Source organism: Pinus tabuliformis, chromosome 5_2, assembly GCF_031772625.1.
Source record: "Pinus tabuliformis cultivar Carrire ecotype Pingquan chromosome 5_2, CPIR1, whole genome shotgun sequence".
NCBI classification, from domain to species: Eukaryota; Viridiplantae; Streptophyta; class Pinopsida; order Pinales; family Pinaceae; genus Pinus; species Pinus tabuliformis.
In genome coordinates, this window is record NC_142306.1 from 167,389,126 (window position 1) to 167,402,333 (window position 13,208).

At 39.7% G+C, this 13,208-nt stretch overlaps 1 protein-coding gene across 2 annotated transcripts in view; it reads right to left on the minus strand.

Moving 5' to 3' along the window:
* LOC149158080 (uncharacterized) overlaps positions 1-13,208 on the minus strand; it is a 211,929-nt gene that overhangs the window by 85,683 nt on the left and 113,038 nt on the right. The window contains exons 4-5 of one of the 2 annotated variants that reach the window (XM_089436104.1): positions 6,472-6,572; positions 6,263-6,358 (exon numbers count right to left, since the gene is read on the minus strand). In XM_089436104.1, the coding sequence (XP_089292230.1) occupies positions 6,263-6,358; positions 6,472-6,572 (197 nt within the window). The remainder of the gene's footprint in view (positions 1-6,262; positions 6,359-6,471; positions 6,573-13,208) is intronic. The other variant, XM_089436105.1, reaches the window with a different exon arrangement.

Sequence of the window (13,208 nt, forward strand, 5' to 3'; positions counted from 1 at the left end):
AAAACCTATTAAAGAGCTCTTCAAATTTATTTATTTTTCAAGTTCAGGAGAAATACATTTGCAGACAAAACAAAACAACAAAATACAACTTATCTCTTTAGCCCAAAACTCCTTGAAAATTGTGCCCACTTTGCCTCGATTGTCGTGCCCACTTGACGCTGAAAATATGTAATGTACGGATATGACTGTACGGATTTTTTTCAAAAAAAAAATCAAAAACTTCTCTCGAACAGCGTGCAACTCACAACATTCGATGTTGTTCGTATTGTACCCCTTCTGTTGTCTTCTATGCCTTGATTTCCATGCCTATCTTTGCCCAGAAATCACTCCTTCAACTTGTTGCAACAAATTTCTCCTTTAAAACTTTTCTCCAACTCTCAACCTCATTTTTCCAATCTGCTCATAAAGAATGAATGCAGTCTCTCTTTTCTTTTCCCCCTTTTGTTTCTCTAAATGACTTTTGGGCAACCCTAAAATCTAATGGCTCAGATTCATTGAGATCAAAGGATGAGAATAAATATGCATTTAATTCTCACTTTCTATTTTTTAACTCACCCATTAAATAAAGTACCCTCATTGTACTTTATGTCTAAAGTCACTTTTCACTTTATAATTTAACATTGACTTTACCACTTATAAAGTCAATTTCACATTATAAAGTCACACTTAGCAAAAGAATTATTTTGGACACTTTTCCCTAGGTAGAGACTAACCATGGAAAACCACTTGTCCAAGGTACATTAAAAATCAACAATCGGAAAGGGAGATTGTTGAAATGTGATATGGACAGTCTAGAGCACTCAAACCATGGAAAACCACTGATGTCCATTAGGTACCATTAAAATCTATCTAACCAATACGGAAAGGGAGATTGTTGAAATGTGATATGTTTCCATCAATGTCAAAGGGGGAGATTGTTGAAATGTGGTTGTCATTGATATCAACCCAAGCAATATCAAAAGATGTCCCGCCCTTGATTCACCAAAATGATGTGGCAACTCATGGTTTCTCGAGTTTGTACCATCTTTGTTGGATTCTCCTCATCACGTCGATTCTGACAGTACGTGGCAGGCCATGACAGCCCTCACGGTTTGAGAGATATGCTTGTTCAAAGTTGAAAGCCCCATCTCATGGTCAATAGCCCCAAACAAGTTGATGATGTTACAGCTCTTCTTTGGCTTAAGATAATATTCAAATCATAAGGCCTTTTATCAAAAATTAAATTAATTTTCTTATGGCAAAAGGTCATTTTTGGAGGGTAGACGGTTTTTTTGGCTCTAATGAAATTTGAATTTCAAAATTTGTTTCCCTCCAAACCTCAAATCGGCTACCCAAATTTGTGTCCTCCAAAAACTATAAAAGGGCACCTTGTCTCTCCTCCAAAGTATGCATTGAATGAACATCATTTGAAGTAATTTTGCTCTGAAATTTGTCTTCGGCCCTGTGGAGAAGAGTCGAATCCTAAGAGAGACTTGAATCAATCTTGGTCTTTGAGGAACAGCGTTGAACTCAGGATTATGGTTATGGTTTATGTTTTGGGATTTGCTGGAGGTATGTTTTGCAAGTTAATTTGCATTTAGTTGAAGGACTACAACTCATTCAAGTATGCTCTGAAACAAATTTTAGGCCTGTGGTCATCAAGATTTGAGCACGGGGAGGTTTTGTAGGGGTACTACTACAGTTATAGGCACACGCATTTATGGTTTCTGTTGTATGGCTCAGCCCTTGTCCAGGAAATATTCCTATGCAATGAATTGAGCAAGTCTGAGAGATACTGTCGCTCATTTCTAAGTATCCCTGAAGCAGTTATTTGACATTTTCGGCATTGGTCTAAGACTAGCATTTCCAGAATTTTCGTTCCTTTGAAGCATGAAGTATCCGAAGTTTTGACGAGCAAAGATTCTGAGATTAAATCCATTGAAGTCTTGGCCTTTCAGACATACCTATTGGCAGTCAATTATGGCACTGAATAAGAAGAATAATAACCTGATTGGGCTTATTATCTATGTGGCCTTATTACCTCTGAATGTTTCGGATTATGGCCTTGAAATTTTGTGGTATGTCACTCATTAATCTGCAGGGAGTTTGGTTATTTTGACAGTGTTTAATACCTAGAGTCACAAGCAAAGATCGATATTTGACTCCTATGATTTGTTATTACTCTGAAATTTCAATGTTACAATTATGAGTGTGGAGACAAAGGATAGACGTGTGTATAACGCCGTGTGTCACATCAAGGGTTTCTGTATTACTATTAAGGGTATAATCTGAGGTAGAGTTTTATAGCGGTTTCATAAAGATTGACTGTAGTATTCTAAACTATAGCAGTGGACATTACAGGGCATCTGCATATCAAGGAATATATCTAAAGGTAAAGGCATCAGGATATTTTGACAACAGTAAATAAGGTATCCAATCATCCAGGCTTGTCTACAAAGCAGCATTTGTTCAGGTACCATCATTATTACATCTTTGCAATCATTGAAGATGTCTGACTTACTCAGGAACAAGTGTTTTTATAGACAATATCCTAGTCTTAAACTAACTGTTTTTATCTTGCAGCAGTTGTCACATCATCATGCAGCAGTAAGAGTTTCATCCTTATATAATCTTGCTGTAGTCTAGCAATAAGGGCTACATTGTCATATCAATTGAAATTCTACAGTAAAGGGTTCTTCATTTGCAGTAAGGGTTTCACTTGCAGCAAGGGTTGTATTTAAGGGTTCACTGTAAGGGTTTTGTAAGTGGGTCATTGCCCCTAGTACGGGAGCCCACAATAGTTGATTTAATTTCTCATCATGTTCAAGATGGTTGGATGGTGCTAGGCGGTTGGTTGAAGTCACCTTCAGGTTGTAGCATGAAAACACTTTGGGGTGGCAGGGTGTTGCTAGGGCAAGTTGGAGCTTGCAAGGGTGTTGGAGCATCCTATCAGTGGTAGCTGATAAAACCATGGTGTTGGAGCGTCCTTCTAGTTGGAGCTAGAAAATAGAATGCTTTCCTAGAGTACTAGGGAGTTGGGGCTCCCCTTTCAGTTGGAGCTGATGCATTTATGTACTCATAAAATTATTAGAGAAGCGTTGATGGTTTTTCTCCTGGAAGGGTTTCCACCTAAAAATCCGGTGTCTACTTTTTTCCGATACTATGTATTGTTGATTCATGTTTATGATCAGATGTTGAAGTTAATTAATGCTTTGTTAATGAAAATTAACTAATTGCAAGTGAAATATTGATTCACCCCCTTCTCAAATTTCCAACACAAAAAAGCCAAAAGTTGGGGTTTGTTGTGAATTTCACTCAATTAATTAAGGAAAAAATACCCTCATGGAAATCTATAAATACAAGGGGGTTGGATTCATTTGAGGAGGACTGGATTGGATCAATTTATCTCTGTTTTTCGTTCAACCTAAGGCTCTGAGGGTTTTAAGATCCCATTTTCTACTTGGACTAGTTTCGGTGGAGGTGATCCCACCCTACCTAGCCACTCTTCTTTATCTTTTCTATTTGTTTTTTTGTTCTGGCCAAACGGATTTAACTATTTGACAAAGCAGCAAGGACCTTGTGGAATTCTATGAAATCAACGATCTGAGGAAGCAGCAAATTCTTTGGGGAAGTCTGAGGCAGGTCAATCTCCTTCTTATAACCTTACGATTCTGTCTAAGGCCCTAACACCGAGTCTTCTAAAGGAAAACATGCTTTCTGAGACTGAAACTGTGTGAGCTCACCCTTGGGCAGTCCAGTGGTAACACTTCTGCAATCATATGAGCAGTTCTGAGCACCTACTTGTCTTTTGTACAAAATCTCTCAAATACATCAACACTCAATAGATCATTTATAGCACCCTAATAAAGTTATGGTGGTTTAACTACCAGAAACTAACATTATTTGCAGGTTGGTTGAATATTTCTAATACAATATTAAATGTATACCCCGCATAACTAACCAACAAACATATATACCAGGAAACACATGTATACATATTTATTCTTGTGTTGAAATTATTCTTCACATGTATTTGTTCTTAGAGGTTCATCTGCAACTAAGGTAGACACAAAATGTTAGTGAATCCCCCAACTCCAACCTTGGTTGCAGATGAACCTCTAAGAACAAAAACATGTTAAGAATAATTTCAACTCAAGAATAAATATGTGTACATGTGTTTCCTGGTATATATGTTTGTTGGCTAGTTATGCGGGGTATACATTTAATATTGTATTAGAAATATTCAACCAACCTGCAAATAATGTTAGTTTCTGGTAGTTAAACCACCATAGCTTTATTAGGGTGCTATAAATGATCTAATGAGTCATGATATATTTGAGAGAATTCGTACAAAAGACATATATGGGCAACCTATCTCAAACTATGCCTGCGAGGTCTTTTCCCAATGAAGCATTAATATAATGTATCATATTCTCTCCACTCTTTTGTTTATCTTGTGTGTGCATGCACTCTTTCCAACCAACAATGATATCAGAGCATAGGTAACAAGTTACAACAGCTCCCAATCAATGCCCTGTGACTATATGCCAGTTTCGGAAGAAACAAAATTGAGCAATTAAGCCTACGACACATGTTGAAATATATTTTTTATTTGTTGAAAAGTATCAAAGGCATAAAATGTTAATTTTAAGTGTTTGCTCCCAGGTGGTCTCCTTCAGCAGCAGCAGTTTCAGCAGATATTCCAACCTTGATCCATGTGCAAAGTTTTTGCAGATGGTGAAGGAGGCAGATTAGAGTGTAATGAGGGTGCAGCTGTCTTGTAGACATTGAGTGCAGGAGTAGGCGCTCGGGCATAGCAGTCTTGTTGACATGGAGTGCTGAGTGGGGCGCATACATGCATTATCCATAGAGGACACAGTTCCCAAGACAGATAGGGCATATGTATGAGTAGCATTTTCAGTTTGTAGGTGCAATGCATGAGAGAGATTATCTTGCATAAATGCATGCATTTACTTTTCTTCGGTGGCATTCTAGGCAGGGACAACCAAAACATGAGGGCATCCTCTACAATAGGAATCACATGCATTGCGGTTATAGTTTTATGATTTATCTCTTCCAGTGAGGTGAACCACTTCAGTTGTCCACATTCATTGTATTCCTCTCATCGCTTGTTCTATATAAAAAACATAGAACACTTCAATTTGGGATTAAACATAGAGTTTTCAGCTAGTTGCATTGTAATTTTTCTTTCAGTTAATAGAGAGAAGGTTTAGGGCACTGTCCTAATTTTCAGACTTGTGTGTTTGTAGATCGAGCATTCCTTCCTTATGCTGCTGTTTTGATAAATGATTAATCTCTTTTCGATTCCTAGCTTAGGGTTTTGTTCCAGGACTGCATTTCTTCTTACCATGCACTGAAAACTTGACATAAACAGTCAGTAGGTTGATGGCAGGATGGCAAAGCAGAAATCTCTTATGAAGATCAATGAGGGCAAAAAAAAATTGTAAATTGAGGTATGAAGATGGCCTAACCAACGATAAGAACAATGGTTTACAGAAGCCATGGCAGAGCATAACAACATCTCATAGTATGCCACTAAGATCTAGTGACTGGCGGTATTTGAAGAAGAAGTAACATGTCTACCAGATGCTGCCAAAAGACTGGAGAAGGAAAGAAAATAAAGTAAAGACCTGGCAACAGCAAACATCAAAGGTTTAACAAAGTTATTTTATAATTTTTATGAAGTCTTTAGAGTTTAAAGAACACTAGCAGCACTTGTTGCTTACACCCAACAACAATTAGAAGGTGTGCTAGGAAAAAGTTTTTGAGCTTTTCAGGATGCTGATATTTCTGAGTTTTTCAGATCCAAGTTTATGCTTGTCGATATTTTCTGATATCTTCCCTGATATTTTTGGTAAGTTTCTTTAGGGACCCTCAGTGATATATTCCCTGAAACAATATTTGGAGCATTTGCTATAAAGGATGTTCCAGGATCATGTATTTGACAGTGTGGTATGTAAGTTTGTATATATGCATCCTATCTTGGGATTGACATGCGCTGTTTTTTCCCAATGTCCAATAGAATATGATGTTTCATATTCTCTTGACTCTCGTGTTTATCTCATATGTGCATTAACTCTTTTAAACCAACATAACCATTAAACATATGGAACAAGTAGAATGTATCCAAGGAATCATAATGGAATCCTTACAAAGGAAGACTTGATGTAACAACTGAACTTTTAGTAACAAAGGTGTTCTAAATTAAGAGACCAAAAAGGAAAAAAAATGAAGTCCTAAGAAAGGTTATCATGTGGCATACCTTAATAACCACTCGATCACCAACAACAAATGGGAATTGAACCCCTTTACCTCTAGAACAATCCATGGACATTGGATCACTATAGCCAGTTTTCTCCTACATGTTTTGACAAACAATATATTAGAATCACACTATAAGACATTTTGTAAAAACCATATGCAAATCAGAAAATGCTGAACATGTTGGTTAGGATTTTCACAAGAGAATACCAAAACCTGCTCAAACTTGTCTCTCCTCCTTTTGGCTGATTTTGATGTCATTGATTGAAATTCCTCTTCCCGCCTGAAGGCCTGCACTACTGCTCTAAGAGCTGAATATAATACAAACATAGAGAATTTCAGCAAAGGAATGTTTAAAAATTAGAAGACCACCCATTTTGATGATTTTTCCCACATATATCAAAACCCTTGTTTGTGGATCAAATGAAATGTCACAAGAAGTTAGGTAAATATGAGACAAGATAATTTTACTAATGTCCAACAAGTGACCACAGAATGGAACTAACAGATGTAATCCAATGTAATCACAATGTGGGGATGAAAAAACAATTTGTAGATCAAATACTAAACATAAGAAGTGAAAAAAGAGGAAAAGCAATGCTAGATATCTAGCCAGGAGCTATAAACTAGCTGTCCAGACAAAAGATGTAATAAAGTGTAGACACCGTGATACACTAAGAGGACCCGACACTGACTGTCTTCATTCTGCACAAAAATGATTCCTACTTGGAGGATTTCGTTGTGCCATGTATTACACTGCTAATAAAAATTGAATTGAAACGTGTTTGTCTAGGTAGATGCCTATTATCTAAAGTCAGTGAGGAATCTGTGGATCACCTGTTATCGCTTGTTCCTTTACTAGATTTGTCTGAAACAAGCTCCTACAAGTTACATCTGGAAAGAATAAATGAGAGAAGATGTCCTTGATATATTGTTTGCTAGACTGGATATCTTACAGATGTGCAGGAGCATTCAGGGAAATACCCTGTCTTGTCATTTATGGGATTTGGCTATTGATGAATCAGATGATATTCTAGGATAATTTTCCTTTTATCTGCACAAGTAACACAAAATAAGGCTGGCTATTGAAGGAAGCTGGAGACCTCCTAGGGAGAGAAAAAAGAGGAAAAGCAATGCTAGATATCTAGCCGGAAGCTATAAACCAGCTGTCCAGCCTAAAGATGTAAAAAAGTGTAGACACCGTGATACACTAAGAGGACCCGACACTGAGTGTCTTCATTCTGCACAAAAATTATTCCTACTTGGAGGATTTCGTTGTGCCATGTGTTACACTGCTAATACAAATTGAATTGAAATGTGTTTGTCCAGGTAGATGCCTATTATCTAAAGTCAGTGAGGAATCTGTGGATCACCTGTTGTCGCTTGTTCCTTTACTAGATTTGTCTGAAACAAGCTCCTACAAGTTACATCTGGAAAGAATAAACGAGATAAGATGTCCTTGATATATTGTCTGCTAGACTGGATATCTGACAGATCTGCAGGAGCGTTCAGGGCAATACCCTGTCTTGTCATTTATGGGATTTGGCTATTGATGAATCAGATGATATTCTAGGATAATTGTCCTTTTATCTGCACAAGTAACACATAAAATAAGGCTGGCTATTGAAGGAAGCTGGAGACCTCCTAGGGTGAGAAAAAAGAGGAAAAGCAATGCTAGATATCTAGCCAGGAGCTATAAACTAGCTGTCCAGCCAAAAGATGTAATAAAGTGTAGACACTGTAGTCTGTGATACACTAAGAGGACCCGACACTGACTGTCTCATTCTGCACAAAAATGATTCCTACTTGGAGGATTTCGTTGTGCCATGCGTTACACTGCTAATAAAAATTGAATTTGTAACGGGTTTGTCAAGGTAGATGCCTATTATCTAAAGTCAGTGAGGAATCTGTGGATCACCTGTTGTGGCTTGTTCCTTTACTAGATTTGTCTGAAACAAGCTCCTACAAGTTACATCTGGAAAGAATAAATGAGAGAAGATGGCCTCAATATATTGTCTGCTAGACTGGATATCTAACAGATCTGCAGGAGCGTTCAGGGCAATACCCTGTCTTGTCATTTATGGGATTTGACTATTGATGAATCAGATGATATTCTAGGATAATTGTCCTTTTATCTGAACAAGTAACACATAAAATAAGGCTGGCTATTGAAGGAAGCTGGAGACCTCCTAGGGAAAGACAACCCAAAACCTTTGACGGAGCCTGCCAAGGAACTCCAGGGGCATATGTGGAGCAGGGGCTGTAATTTCCTTCAGTAATCCTTCTCATTACTCTACTGAAATATGCTACTAAGCAAGGGACCCACAATCAAGCCAAAATTTATGGTTTCCGATGTTGCTGCAAATAGTGTTAGAAATCCATGCACCCCAGGTCTGGTCTATGTCTTAACTAGAAACATAAACACACTAGCAGTGCCTAACTTCAAAACAACTTGCACAGCAGAAATATAACAGCAATAAGATCAATGATAGTACACAAGAGTTTAAGGACCAAACCTGTTTCGTATCAGTCCATTAGTAAGAAAATCGCAGGGCTCCCATACCAGGGAAAGTGACCCTTTACAATCCTGCTAAAATACCCCAAATACAAGGTCAGTTCCTTTAGACCAAAAACCTAGGGCTAAGGCTTTTCCCTCCAAGCCCTCGCTGCCCAAACAAATACACTGAGGCAGTCCTTCGCCCACAGAACCATAAACAATATAAATTAGCTTACCTGGCCAGCCGCCAGCCTGTTGTCCTTTGAGGTCAGCATTTTTAGCTCTTCTGCAGCCTAATTTCACCTACAGCCAGGACTCTGGGCATGATCCTTTAGCCCAGGGTCCTTTTGAGCCCTTTTCCAGCACACTCAGCAGCCCGGATCAACCTCTGCTCAGCCCTTTCTTGTCTGCAGCTGAGGCTGCTGCTCCTAAGCTGTGGCTCCTTCTAGTTCTGCAGCCCTCCTTGCTTGATGTGGCCTCTAACCAAACCTCCAAACATTTGGTTGTTCCCTGCTTTACCACAGAACCTCAACTGCTCAGCTCGGCCTCCTTCATGCTCGACTGCGGTGTGATAATTCCTCGATCTAACGATCTCAGGAATCCTACTGCAACCAACTGAATCTACTTCACCTAGATCGTAAATTGCATTACAAACTTATTCCAGATTTCTTCTTGAAACATTAAGTAAATTACTGAAGCAGCCTACACCAAATTAAATATGATTCTGAAACATAGAAACTGAGCAAGGAAATACAAACACATAGGACACCGTTATTTTTGGACAAATGTCCCCAGAAAAACCCAACTTGGGAAAACCGGTGCAGCAATGAGGGTTTTATTTTATTATGCAGCAGTGAAATCTGAAAACATCTATGGATGCCCAACTGGCAATCAAAACAGCAAGAAAATCTGGCAGAGATATGCCCTAAGCAACCCCGGCACTCGTGTTGCCTGCACTCATGTTCCTGCACTTGCACGTTTCTGCACTTGCACATTCCTACACTCACATTCCTGCACTCGCGTGTTCCTGCACTGGCAAGTTCATGCACTCACACGTTCCTGCACTGGCGAGTTCCTGCAATCGTGTGTTCCTGCACTCACGCATTCCTACATTTGTGAGTTCCTGCACTGCGAATATCTCAGCCTCTTGCTACTGCTTCTCTGGATCTAGAAATCTTCCTCCGGATCATTGTCCATGCCCCTCTACTGCAAAATATCTCTTCGATCATAATTTCCTCCTGAGAACTTCTCACTTCAGAGATTCAATCTCTTGATCTTTCGGTGTATTTTCCAAATGACTCTCAAGTCCCTTTTTATATCTTCCTGTTGGACAACCAACGGCCTAGATTAACTCCTAATCAAAAGCTCAAATCATTTTGACTTGATCCCCGTCTTTATCTAGAAGATTCACCCACAATTAGATTAATACCCATTAATATTTTAATTTTCCTAAGTTTAGACTTAAGAACCTCGTTAAAAATATTAATTATTTTAATAAGATCGTCTCTGGATGGAATTTCCCAAAACAGTTTCTGGTTTCTTTAGAATGCATGTGCCCGAGCTTCCCTGCAAAACTTGAGGCCTAGGGCACATCCGATGCTACCCCAAATCAACATGCGGCTCCTTGTTTCCCTTCCTCATAAGAGAAAAAGTCCTTGTTCTTGTGTTTTATCATTTCCATTGTCTATTATATTTACTGGTCCCTTAGGTCACTTTGGGAGCCCTCCTTTCCTTCAAGAGCCCTCCACCTCAACCTTAACAATGAATTAGAATATTAAATTCCCTTTCTTGGGTTCCAAGCCAACTCCTTTGGGTCCAAAACCCCAAACTCAAGTGCAAATCCCATTAACCAAACCAAAAATCCCCAAGGGCTTTTCCAACTGGAAATACCTTCCGAGCTACCGAATTCAACACTCCCTCTTAGTGAGGGAGGTATTTCCACCTACCTCTAAATCTTATCCACAACCACATCCTTCTACAAGACCTAGATCTTTGAAGACACCATGCTCCTAGAAGCCTCCTGCTTCAAAGCATCCTGCATGGCCATCCAAACCATGACTTCCCTTGTTCCTAGAAATCTCCAACTCCATGACCTTTCGTTAGATGGCCATAACTTCCTTGCATCTGCCATGAATTTTCCTTACATGACAATGGTTTCCTTGCATGTGTAATGACTTTTCTTGCATTATCATGACTTTCCTTGCATGGTCCATGACTTCCCTATACCATGACTTTTCCTTGTGTGCACCTTGACTTCCTTACATCGTCTACGACTTTCCTTGCACGCACCATGACTTTCCTTGCATGGTTCGTGTCTTTCCTTACATGGCCTAAAAGACTGAACTCTCTCGCTTGAACCTTAAGGTTAGACTTCCATGGGCTGTTGACTCTCCCTATGAGATTGTTGTCTCCCTCTAAATCCAAACTCCCTCTGAGCCTACACAACCTTCCCTTGGCTCACTCTGCTTTCCCTCCCGAATGTGCTACAACTGAACTTGTGTCATTTCAAGGCTTGTCTTGAGCTGCAGATGAATACTTGGCCTAGTCCACTATAGACCACCATAACTCAACTCTGCAAGTATCCTCATCCTCCTGGGTCAAACAACTCATATGCACACAGCTCCAATGTCGAATGTGCAACTCTGCAAACCAATGAAGATACTATTTCACAAAACTCATCAAACTGCAATCCATATGAAGCTACCTTGTCCATGCCAAGGCAGCTGAGCTGTCGCAACTTACTTTGAAAAGTCAATTGAAGTCTATCAATAGTATCGGCAACCTGCCACTCAACGTACTGTTGTGCACCCAATTCTCCACCAATCCACCAAAACTCCCCTTCTGCCACCCCAAGCTGTAATAATCCATATCTCCTTGTCTGAACATTCTGTGCCATGTTTCACAATTCATTCCAAGCCAACTCACTTGGCAACACTGTTGCTTCCTACAACAGTCCCACAACTCCCTCTTAGATCTGCCACCTGTGCACAAATCTGACCCAACAGCCCTTCAAAGTAGCTCTGATACCGTGTTCGAAATCCATGTACCCCAGATTTGGTCTATGTCTCAACTAAAAACATAAACAGACTAGCAGTGCCTTCAAAACAACTTGAAAAGTGAAAATATAACAGCAATCAGATCAATGATAGTATACAAGAGTTTAAAGCCCAAGCTTCTTTCAAAATCAGTCCATTAATAAGAAAATCACAGGGCTCCGATACCAGGAAAAGTGGCCTTTTACAATCCTGGTAAAATACCCAAAATACAAGGTCAGTTTCTTTAGACCAAAAAGCTAGGGCTTAGGCTTTGTCCTCCAAGCCCTCTTGGCCCAAACAAATACACTGCTGTAGTCCTTTGCCCAGAGAATCTTAAACAATATCAATTAGCTTACCTGGCCAGCCTGCTCTCCTTTGAGGTCAGCCTCTTTAGCTCCTCCGCAGCCTTATTTCACCTACAGCCAGCACTCTGGGCATGATCCTTTAGCTCAGGCTCCTTTTCAGCCCTCTTCCAGCACACTCAGCAGCCCGAATCAACCTCTGCTCAGCCCTTTCTTGTCTGTGGCAGGTCCTGTGGCCTGCATTCAGTTCCACTTGCTACAGCTGCAGCTCCTCCTAGTTCTGCGGCCCTCCTTTGCTTCCTGCGGCCTCTAACCAGGCCTGCAAACACTGGTTGTTCCCTGCTTTACCACAGAACCTCAACTGCTCAGTTCGGTCTCCTTCATGCTTGACAGCAGCTCCTTGGTGCCCTTCGTCACAAGAGAAAATGTCCTTCTTGCTCTTGTGCTTTGGCCTCTTCATTGTCTATTATATATACTGGTCCCTTAGGTCACTTAGGAAGCCCTCCTTTCCTCCAAGATCCCTCCAACACAGCCTTAACAATAAATTAGAATATTAAATTCCCTTTCTTGGTTTCCAAGCCCAATCCTTAGAGTCCAAAACCCCAAACTCGGGTGCAAAGCCCATTAACCAAACCAGAAAGCCCCAAGGGCTTTTCCAACTGGAAATACCTTAAGAGCTACCAAATTTCAACAAACAGAATGTGAAAAAGGATTAGAACAGCTACAGGTTTTTGGAGACTCCAAGCTCTAGATTGATTGGGAAAATCAGTTATTCAGAATTTAAAATTTGTGTCTATAGCCAATTATAAACAGGGTGCAGGAGGTAAAAAGTACTTTTGGTGTCATTTCTTTCACATGTATATAGAGAATTTAATACTAGAGATGATCAATCATCTAAAGAAGCTTTACTCTTGCAGGAGGGCACCTTAACTGAACATGAATTCAGAGAAGGGACTCTCCTTTCAGTCTCAGAAAGATCCTTGTATTAATCCTCAGTTGCTGACAGAACAAGCTGGATAGTTAATTTAAACCATGCTTTTGATTTTTCTGGGGATAATATAAGGTCATCGAGTCTTCCTTTTGTTTAGTGGATTGTCAAGGCGTCTTTGTGGA